Source organism: Mesoplodon mirus, assembly GCF_964341445.2.
Source record: "Mesoplodon mirus genome assembly, chromosome: 2".
Classification (NCBI taxonomy): Eukaryota; Metazoa; Chordata; class Mammalia; order Artiodactyla; family Ziphiidae; genus Mesoplodon; species Mesoplodon mirus.
This window is the reverse complement of record NC_138977.1, coordinates 22,501,045-22,513,185: the sequence shown is the minus strand read 5'-3', so window position 1 is coordinate 22,513,185 and position 12,141 is coordinate 22,501,045. Positions and strand designations below refer to the sequence as shown.

General features: G+C 33.3%; 1 protein-coding gene across 3 annotated transcripts in view; it reads left to right on the top strand.

The window, feature by feature from the left end:
• The window catches only part of GRID2 (glutamate ionotropic receptor delta type subunit 2), a gene marked incomplete at its 3' end in the record, with an annotated part of 1,368,259 nt that overhangs the window by 862,109 nt on the left and 494,009 nt on the right, over positions 1-12,141 (top strand). For all 3 annotated transcript variants that reach the window (XM_082605769.1, XM_082605770.1, XM_082605768.1), the window contains one exon: positions 4,965-5,084. In XM_082605769.1, coding sequence (XP_082461895.1) covers positions 4,965-5,084 — 120 coding nt within the window. The remainder of the gene's footprint in view (positions 1-4,964; positions 5,085-12,141) is intronic.

Here is a 12,141-nt window from a genome sequence, read left to right as displayed (position 1 = left end):
TTCTCAAGCTCTTCCAAAATAGAGCAGGGGAGGAACACTCCCAAGCTCATTCTACAAGGCCACCATCACTCTGATACTGAAACCAGACAAAGATGTCACAAAAACCAAAACTACAGACCAATATCACTGTTAAGCATAGATGGAAAAATCCTCAACAAAATACTAGCAAACAGAATCAAACAGTACACTAAAAGGATCATACACCATGATCTAGTGGGTTTTATCCCAGGAATGCAAGGATTCTTCAATATACTCAAAGCAATCAATGTAATACACCATATTAACAAATTGAAGAATAAAAAGCATATGATCATCTCAATAAATGCAGAAGTTTTGAAAAAATTCAACACCAATTTATGATAAAAACCCTCCAGAAAGTAGGCATAGAGGGAACTTACCTCAACATAATAAAGTCCGTTTATGACAAACCCACAGCCAACATCATTCTCAATGGTGAAAAACTGAAACCTTTTCCTCTAAAATCAGGAACAAGACAAGGTTGCCACTCTCACCACTATTATTCAACATAGTTTTTGAAGTTTTAGCCACAGCAATCAGAGAAGAAAAAGAAATAAAAGAATCCAAATTGGAAAAGAAGTAAAACTGTCACTGTTTGCCGATGACATTATACTATACATAGAGAATCTAGCAGCATAAAGATGCTACCAGAAAACTACTAGAGCTAATCAATGAATTTGATAAAGTAGGAGGATACAAAATTAATGCACAGAAATGTCTTGCCTTCCTCTACAATAATGATGAAAAATCTGAAATAGAAAGTAAGGAAACACTCCCATTTACCATTGCAACAAAAAGAATAAAATACCTAGGAATAAACCTACCTAAGGAGGCAAAAGATCTGTATGCAGGAAACTATAAGATACTGATGAAAGAAATTAAAGATGATACAAAGAGATGGAGAAATATACCCTGTTCTTGGATTGGAAGAATCAACATTGTGAAAATGACTATATAACCCAAAGCAATCTACAGATTCAGTGCAACCCCTATCAAACTACCAATGGCATTTTTCACAGAACTAGAACAAAAAATTTCACAATTTGTGTGGAAACACAAAAGACCCCGAATAGCAAAAGCAATCTTGAGTAAGAGAAACAGAGCTGGAAGAATCAGGCTCCCTGACCTCTGGCTATACTACAAAGCTACAGTAATCAAGACTGTATGGTACTGGCACAAAAACAGAAATATAGATCAATGGAACAGGATAGAAAGCCCAGAGATAAACCCAGGCACATATGGTCACCTTATTTTTGATAAAGGAGGCAAGAATATACAATGGAGAAAGGACAGCCTCTTCAATAAGTGGTGCTAGGAAAACTGGACAGCTACATGTAAAAGAATGAAATTAGAACACTCCTTAACACCATACACAAAATTAAACTCAAAATGGATTAAAGACCTAAATGTAAGGCCCAACACTCTAAAACTCTTAGAGGAAAACATAGGCAGAACACTCTGTGACATAAATCACAGGAAGATCCTTTTTGACCCACCTCCTAGAGAAAGGGAAATAAAAACAAAAACAAATGGGACTTAATGAAACTTAAAAGCTTTTGCACAGCAAAGGAAACCATAAACAAGATGAAATGGCAACCTTCAGAATGGGAGAAAATATTTGCAAATGAAGCAACTGACAAAGGATTAATCTCCAAAATTTACAAGCAGCTCATGCAGCTCAATATCAAAAAAACAAACAACCCAGTCCAAAAATGGGCAGAAGACCGAAAGTGTCATTTCTCCAAAGAAGATATACATATTGCCAACAAACACACGATAGGATGCTCATCATCACTAATCATTATAGAAATGCAAATCAAAACTACAATGAGGTATCACCTCACATTGCTGAGAGAGTGGCATGGACATGTATACACTACCAAATGTAAATAGGTAGTGGGAAGCAACCGCATAGAACAGGGAGGTCAGCTCGGTGCTTTGTGACCACCTAGAGGGGTGGGATAGGGAGGGTGGGAGGCAGATGCAAGAGGGAGGGGATATGGGGATATATGTATACGTGTAGGTGATTCACCTTGTTATACAGCAGCAGCTAACACAACACTGTAAAGCAATTATACTCTGATAAAGATGTTAAAAAATAAGAAATAGTACTAACACCTTGAAAATAGAGAAAATACAGCATAAAGAAGATAAATTATGAAGTCAGAAAGGTGGAAAAATAAGTGGAGCCACAGTAAACTAAATGCAGGTTCCCTGATTTATGGGTTTTTTTAATCATGTGCAATGTAGATTAAGTGGACTGAGTTGCTCGGTACCAGATATAAGCCAAAGAAAAGACACTGGCCCAGGGTGACCATATGAGTATTGATGGGGAACAATAATAATAATACAGTGCCAGGCAGTCTAGTGGTTAAGTTTAAAATTTTCAGGAGTATAGCATTTTTGCAATGTAGCAATCATACTGATACACAATATCTTTCCTCTTTTTCCTAGAAATAAAGTACTAAGTCAGAAATGTAAGATTCTGATATAATTGGAGATATTACTGAGGCAAATGTGTGATTTTGAGGACAAGAAGAGTGCTTCTAAAAGGATTTCTTAATACCAGTAGTTTGAACTATGTGTAGTAATATAAGCTATATTTGTCAAACTCCTACAGAATTTGCCATTTAGACATATTTATGATAATAAGATCCACTGTACTTAACCCAGTCTTTAAAATCTTAAGTGAAAATTGGGTTCCTTGAGATATTAGTACTGACTGAACATTCAGGATCAGATTCATGTACAAGAATGGGATAGTTCACCCATATCAGACACAGGTAATTAAGAAGCACAAAGGAGAAAGAGATTATTGGAAATTCTGTATGCTCCCCCACCCCCCCAAGCCCTTTCTTCCCACATTGGACATACATGCACATTCTGTCTCCAAAAAAGATTTTGTAGGCTTACCTACAAGACAGAGAGAGCATTTACATTATGAAATATCTCCATTTTTGCCCTAGAATGTGTAAAGCTTTAGGACATTTTCCAGGGAGCCATAAACCATTAATCCATAGATTCAGAGTTTGTTTACTACTCCAGGTAACAACTAATAATAATAATTCTTTAGGCTGGGACAAACTGCTAAGGGCTTTTATAGATAAGACTCTTCTTCCTAGTAGACATTACTAATCTCTTTACCTGGGATTCCAGTTGACAAGGGCATTAGACTCATTTACCTCCTTTTTTTTTTCTCCCCCTGGGCTGCTCCCTCTACCACATACACACACACATGCACACACACACACACATACATATCATAAAATGGGGGAATAGATCCTAGACCAGCTGCTTTAATAACTGTTTTTCTCCCCAAATACTAATCAATGAAATATAATTGAGTCAAATTTACAAAAACATTTTCCAAAACCTGTAAATATTCAAGCATATAATGAAATTTTGCAACCCTTGTAAACTTTAGTTTAAAACAAAAAACAAAAAAACCAAGAAGCATGCCTATAATTTCTAGTAGAACTAGAAACCTTCCAAAATTAAAGAATGAAATAATCATGGAGATGATGATGATGATGATGGTGACAGTAATTAAGCTCTCATAATTTATCAAACACTCTTCTATATTTACTTGTATTATAAGACATAATTATTTTCTGGGGTAGATACTATTATTTTTGCCATTTAACAGATGTAAAATTGGGGCATAGAGAAATTAAATGACTTAGCCAGGTTTGTACAGCTAGTAGATTCTGATGCCATTGATCAAATCCAGGAAGACTGACTTCAAAATCCATGCTATTGACTGTTAAATCACATATGAGAAGAGCACAGATATTTCAAATTCAATATATTTTTATTAATAAAACTGGATAATAAACGAGAAGCTATCTTATTAGAAAATAACAGTGGAGGATCAGTTTTGTTGATTATTACTGTTGCAAAAATGAAATAGATTAAATATCGACATCAATGAATAAGGACTAATTTGTTTGAATGACTGTTATGAACTCAGTGTCTTGTGATGGGCTATAAGACAGATGAAGTAGGAGATACAACAGACAGCATAATACCTGCCAAAAAAGACTAGAGGTTGAGTTACAGGTTATGTCAAATGAGATATATTTAAGTATCAACATCACAGAGGTGAATTGAAGCAATTTACAAACTGAGGTAATTTGTCCAAATATATGTGATTATCATGCCAAAATTCTAAGTTAGAAATACTTTAGTAGAGCGTGACTCACAATGTTATTTTCATTTGTAAAATCCTAAATAATGTGAAGGCTGATAAACTAAACTGAGAAAAGAATGGTAAACAAGAAAGAGAGAAGTATTACCTATATTGCCATCTGTTGGGGAAATGAACATCTGTCATGTTGAATGAAAGATGAAGCTTGGAAATTCCCAAGGAATCACAACAGCTAGAACTACTATTTAAGATCAAAAACAGACTTCAAGACTAATTTAGATTTTTTAATTTGAAAAAGATATTTAAAGGAGGAAAAACAAACCTCCAGTAAGTTAAAAACTATTGCTTTTAAGATTTCCAGACATAATTTTAGATTAAATTAGAAGGGAATTGTGCTAGAGAAAGAGTATTGTCAAAACTTGTTTCCAGAGTACATTCTGTGCTCTCTGGAAGTATCTTGTTTTTTGACTAATAGATCCATGCATGTCACAATATATGTAGGCAAAAATCCTAGCCTAGAATTTAGTTTCAACTCATACATGGCATTTTGAGTACAATTTGCTTCTTTGCGTCAAAATTTCATTTTCTCTAGAGTGGATGGGATTGGATTAAGTGATACTCAAGGCTACTTTCAATTGTACTCCTATTAATGCTATGTATCTATTACAAATATCCTGTTAATAATTGCATGCTTGAAAAAATATTTATTTTATAGATGAAAATTGTGTTCCTAGAACTTCCTATTATTATTATTTTACATCTTCAAAAATCTTACATCAGTATCTTTTCTCTCCTTTAGGGTGGAGTTAGTGGATTGACTGGAGAGCTAGAATTTGGAGAAAATGGAGGCAATCCCAATGTCCACTTTGAAATTCTTGGAACCAACTATGGAGAAGAGCTTGGCCGAGGTGTTCGCAAAGTAAGACCAGACACACTGATAAATATGCTTTTTCCTATAGTAATATGGTTTTGTTTGATTGTTCTCCATGCAATACAATCACGGTATGCATTAAAGTCTATATTGTAGTTTGAGAGAGAAGAGGGGGAAGAATTAGGCATTTAGATGACCTTACATACTTATCAGAAGTATTAATCAATAAATTCTATCTGTGCCTTAGAATAAAGGGAAAAAATTAAACTGATCATTGCCTAGGGAACTAGCATAATCTTCCATTCATTATAATACTAATTTTTATAAAGTAGTGAATTTAATATTTATGCAATGCATAGCTACTTATGCAATGCAAGCTATGCAATGCATAGCTTGTAACATGCACAAAATCAGAATAAGAGCTTTGATAAATTTTATATATTAAGAGGAAAAGTTTACTATAAAGTGTGACATTACAGTATTTCAGCATCTATGCCGTGTAATAAGTAGAAAAAAAAAATGGTTGGCGGGAAATGGACTCTTGTTTTATACTACAGATCACATGTAAGAAGTTGAGTGCCAGTAAAGGATGTTTCATGAAATACTGGGCCAATAACTTTCTTAAGGAGAAATGTAAAAACCCTGGAGAAATGACTTTTCTACAGTTCTTATTTGCCATTTTTATATATTTTGGGTAGGAAAAAACCTAAGTTAATTGAGTGTGCATACAGAGTTCATAGCTATAAATTTGTAACTGTATAAAGTTGGCTGCATTGAAAGTAAGGTCTTCAGTAGATGTTTCTTTCCAGTGCTGAGGTGTAGGATGCAGAAAAGTTTATACAAATTGAAATTTAGAGTTATTCTAATGAGCAATAAAAACCTCTTTGTAAATTTATGCTAGAGAAGTTGAAATTATCTTAATGTGTTTTTAATTGTTTTATAGTGAAACATAGCAAACATATAGAAAACTACATAAAGCACAAGGATAGTTTAGTGAATTATTGTAAAGGAAACACCCACTACTATGGTAAAGAAGTAGAACATGTCAAGCATCCTAAAACCCCCATTATACTTCTTGTTGACATCCCTGACTTCCCTTCTCAGTAGTATCACTGTTAGTCTGAATTTTATAATATAAATTTGTTTACATTTTAGTATAATTTTATCACCTAAGTGTGCATCATTAAATATTTTTTTTCTGATATTTCAATTTATCAGTGGACACAATATAGTATATATTCTTCTTGCTTTTTATATTCCTCATTGTGTTTGTGTTATGCATTCTTGTTACATGAAGTTGTTGTTTAATCATTTATATTGCTGTATCATTTTTTTATGTATAAATGTGTCATAACTTGCTGTGATCTGTTTCTGCTTTTAGGCTATCATAAGCAATGATATTATGAATATTCTTAGACATATATCTTAGAGATATTCTCTTATACTTGTGCATGTATTTCTGTAGGATTTGTATCCAGGAGTAGAATTGCTGCAATACAAGAAAACATACACTGAACTTTACTAGATAATCTCAAATCTATTTCACAAGTAGAAGTATTCTTGCTGTATTTGTGGGGAGGAAGGTGATCTCCACATCTTAATCCTCCACCATCTTGCAGGTCTCCTCCTTTTTCATACTAATCTGGTTACCCTTCTTCATCACCCAAACCTGCCCCAGGGTGCAGCGTGGAAGCAGCTCCACTCTTTAATTCTGATAATTTATCTGTAAATTCTGGTGAGTTCTCTGCATATCATCTGTGATTAATGATTTCATCTCTTCTTTTCTAATTTTTACACCTTTTATTTCTACTTGCTTAGTGTACCGACTAAGGCCTCTAGGACAATGTTGAATGAAAGTAATAGTAATAAGCATCCCTGGATTATTATCGATATCAGAGAAAAAGATGTCAGTATTACACTACTAATTATAATGTTTTCCTGTTTCTTTTTTATTAACTTTGATCAGATATAGGAAACTTCATGTATTCCTAGGATAAACCTAATTTTTATACTTATATAAAATTATAATTATGTTCATATTTACATAATTTTTTTTGATTTGCTACCACTTTGCTTAAGGTTTTTACATTAATGTTCATGATTAAGGTTACCTGAACTTTTCCTCTGTTGGATTTTGATACTAAGATTCTGTTGGCCTCATGAAATGTGGTGGAGAGCATTTCCTCTTTTTCTATACTCTATGAGTTATGTAAAATTGGAAGAATTTCTTCCTTGAGTGTTTGGTAGATGACCTTATGAAGCCAACTTGGACTAGAATTTTCTTTGTGGGAATATTTTTTATTACTGATTCTAGTTTTTCATAGTAAATAAAAACAAAAGTCATATTTTCTAATTCTTCTTGTAAAGCCAAGAAACTTTGTTTTTATGAAGTTTTAAAGTTTTTTTCTTTTCTGTATGTATTGGCATAAAACTGCTAATAATATCCTTTTAAATATCTGAAACATTTCAAGATCTGAACTTATTTCTATTTCTGAATAGTTTTCTTTATAAATAACGGTCTTAAATTATTATTATAAGTCTTCTACTTCTGATAATGCTTTCTTCCGTAAATAATATCTTTGTCTGCTATGAATAGAGCTAAAGCAATCTCCCTTCCATTAATATTTGGATGACATTTCTTTTTACTATCCTTTACTTTTAACTTTTCCTGTATCCTTTTGTTCCACACATAACTCTTAAAAAAACTATATAATTGATTATATGATACCTGTTTGACTATTTATGCCTAGAAACAAGAGCATTACATGTATTTAAATGAAATATATTTAGTAATACATTTAGAGTTAAGTCTGCCATCTTGTACATTCTACCATTTTGTACATTCTATCTGACTTGCCTAGTGTAGGTTCCTTTTTTGTCCTTTCTTGCCTTCTTTTGGATTGTTAATATATTTTTTAAAATTTCCTCTTCCCTCCTCTACTAATTTGCAAGTTATATACTCTATTTTTATTTATTTAATAGTTCCTCTAGAATTTACAACATGCATACTTTATTTATCAACATCTAAAGTTAATCAGTATCATCATCCTCCTCTCAGATAACAAACATACTTACAACATTTTAACTCCATTTACTTAATGTATCTACCTCTCACATAATAGATTATTATTCTTCATGTTTTTAATGTTACCTTTTTTTATTCCAAAAAGTCTTGCCCTTACTATTTTGTTCAATAAACATATATTCATAGGTACCCACATATTTTCTACTTTCTTTGCTTGTTTTTCCTTCCTGCATCTGTATCTAGAATTGCTTTTCTTCTGCCTGAAGTATAGCTTTTAAATTTTCCTCTTTTGATGGTTTTCTTGTGGCCATATTTCTCAGTGTTTATTTACCTGAACGTGTCTTTATTTCATCTTCTTCTTTTAAACATATTTTCCCTAGACACAGAATTTCAAAGTGCTAGTCTTATTTTTTCAGCACGTTCATGATATCACTGGCTTCAGTGTTGTGGTTGATAACTCTGCTGCCTGTCTCACTGCCAGTCATCTTCTCTTACCTCTCTGGCTGAGTTTAAGATTTGTCCTTGTTTTTATATTTCGACATTTTCACTATTGAGTGTCTCAATGTGGACCTCACTCTAATGTGCATGGGTGTAGCAGGTTTATGATGGCAAAACCTGTGGTTATCAACATAGGATTTATGGTGAGTGAACAACTAATGCTAAGTATCTGGTGTTAGAGCTAAATTCATGATTCTGGAAGGACTTAGAGAGCATCAAAGATTACCATTAAGTCATAGAGAATTTCAAAACTCTTGGCGAAAATCTGTCTTAGAGCCAATTCTCTGCCTTCAAATTTATTTATTTAGTAATAAGAAATGAGTTACATTTATCTAGAGTCAGGTGGAAACAAAATAATTAAACTAGGATCATAAAATAAGTTTAGTATAAATATAACTGAAGGTTCAGAAAATGAAATTTTCATGATTTTTTAGCAGAAAGTAATGTATCTTTCTTTGGAGTTTTTGTCACTTAATTACTTGTCGAAGATATCAGAAAACATTTTTAGACCTCATTATAATTGTGAAATCAAGATTAGTATAAAACATTACCTATGTTGAAAAAAAAAAGACTTTTGTACACATTAAGTTATACATACAGAAATGATTTCATTTGCAGTAGAACCTATGCAGATACAAGTAAAAGGTCTTTATATGAATATTACTTAATTCCTTACAAAAACTTTATGTCTTTTCCTTCCTCCCTACTCCCTATTATTATCCCTAAGTTTATGTGTAATCATTTTGCATCAGGTTTCTTCTTTCTTCCAATATCTTTTGTGTAAACTACCCCATGTAAGGTTATTATTACTTTTCCTAAAGCCTTGTGATTCTAATACTACCGTATTTTACCAAAATACTTATCCCAATTCAATAAGTAGGTATATACAAGGATGATCATTGTAGTCCTATACTAATAGAAGCTGAGAGGAAAGTGTTTCAAGAAATAGAGGGGGATTAGCAATGTAGCAGAATAGCAGTAATATAAAGACTAAAGACAGTCCATTGAATTTAAGAACTCAGGATTCATTAGTAACTGAGGAGAGACAGTAGAGCAGTTGGGTTAGGAATGTGGCTACTAACATCAGACTGTTCAAATTCCTGTTGCATTGCTTAAAACCAAGGGACATTGGGCATGTTACTAAATTCAGAGGTAGGTATAACCTAAATGATTTAGTAATGTGACGGGTCCAGAGCTGTGCCTAGTGCCTCAAAAAATATTGCAAATAATTGCTATTTATGAGGAAAATCTCAGTGGAGCAGTAATGTTTGTTAAATTGTAACAAATTGAAAAGTAAAAAGGAAGGTGATGAGTAGAGGAAGTAAGGGTAAATACCATATTAACCTGTTTGGCTATGAGAGTGGTCACTAAATGACTTTGTGAAATGGAGGGGGATAATTTTCAGAATGTAAGAGAGATGAGTATGCTTGAATGCTTGCAGATCAAGCCAGCAGGGAATAAGAGAAAGAAGATAAAGGAAAGACAGGTGATCACTGATAGAAGTCCAAGAGAAAGAGAGACAGTTGGATCCAGAATTAGGTGGAGTACTTAATCTTAGGCACCAAGGACATCATTTTCCTGAGGGATGGGGGAAGAAGAAAGGAGAGAATGGTGTGAGTGCAAGCAACTTTTCACGTGTGCTGTCAAGAAGTTAAGGAAATTGTGAAGAAATATGTTATCTTTTCTTGGACAAATGGGAGGTGAGATTATTTGCTAGGAGAGAAAGTATAGCAGAAAACGTTAGAGATAATGAGGTTGGAAGTTTATAGCCATTGAATAAGTTTTGAAAGAGCTCCTGATGCAAACCAGAGAGAGGAAATTAGGCAACATGGAAGAATTGCCAGGCAGGTCTGTTGGCTCATATGAAGTTAGAGACCAGAAATTCATTGTAGCACTAGTCTACATGGCTTTCTAATTTTTTTATCCAGCAGCATTCAGTGGACAGAATGAATTTGCATTAATGTAGGATTGGGATTGGGATTTCATTAGACTGCTTTTGTTTTGTTTTGTTTTATTGTTTCTGATAGCAGTACAATGAGGCAGTGAGGGTAAAGATATTGTCAGAAGAGTGGCTGAGGTGGTGAAGCATGAAGTCTCCCTTAGATATTTATGCTACTGGAGGCAGGAGGAGTCTCAACAACAGGGAGAAAGCGTGGCTTAAGAGGATAGAGCCCTCAGCAAGTGTGAAGAAACTGATATTGCTTGGATTAAGTGAGGGAGCTTCAGAGCCAGGAAGTTGTGTTTGAAGAGAGAGACGTGTAAATTCATGATTGGAAGGGTGGATGGCTTCTAGACAATGAAAAATTCATAATTTTAAGGGTGGAAGAAGCGGGCTTCATTTAGCCTTCTAAGATTAGTGTAGTTCCAAGATCAGTGTAGTTGCTTTGCCTCGCTCTGAATTCAAAGTCTGTAATGTGTTATCATTGCCATTCAGTTAAAATGAATCATTTACTTCAAATTATGCCTACTTTATTCTTAAATAATATTAAAGAACTCCTGTAATCATTTGTTTCTGTTTCTATACTCTGATTCCCAAATTGTATTGAAACATTCCAGTGCACTGACATTATATAAATGTTATGTGAAAGAGACCATAAATATTTACAGTGCCTTTTACATTGTTGACACTCAAAAAAATATTAAGCATTGTTAATTTTTAAATATTTATTTGTTTTTATAACTCAAATATTTTTCTGTCAAACTGCAATTTTAATGAATTACTGAATTTATAAAGCTTCACATCTAGCTCTCAAGTAACTTTAAGAGTATTATGAATTAGTTTGTAGATTGCTAGCTCCATTTATAAATGGGGCAGTTCCTTCACATGGACAGTAATACATGTATAATATCTTCAAAGATACTTATCAAGGGAAAGCTTTGCCATACAAATAATTACAGTATAGATTTACCTGACCTGTGTCTAAAATTAAGTTTCCATTCCCAGTATCTATATGTCTCAAAAAGAGTGAATGGCTTTCCAATTGATGAACTGTCAAGTTGTCAGTGTTTATTCTGCTGCCAGTGGCTAAGTGTATACAATGCCTGCAGCCTTATCACCTTGAGCAGGGGTACTGTCAGCTCTCATAAGCTAAGCAAGGTTATTTCTGTATAGGATTTGAATGTGAGATTGACCAAGTCCCAGATTTTGGACTAGTCTCAGCTCTCTTGGCATTGTATGAGTGGAGATTTCATTTTTTTTTGATTTGGTGAGAATATGAAAAGGATTATTTAATTTTCACTGATGCTGATAAAACAAAGGTTTTTCTTGCTTTGATATTTTTTACATGTTGTTTTACTTTGATGTAAGGTGGTGATTCATTCAGTAGATGCTGTATTCAAGGTGTTAGACACTGTGTATCCTTGAAGATAAATTAGATAAGCCAAATTTTGAAATCATCAAGGTTTTCTATATCCTTAAACTTTCTCCAAGAGTATGGTTGTTCCTGTTTCTTTTCAGCACAATATAAAATTTCCAAGAACAAGAATAATTTAAGTAATAATATGTTATTCAATCTTCTAAAACTAAAGTTATTAGTAGACATTAAAGTAAAGATTAAATTAAATAGTTAATTTAAAGGATCA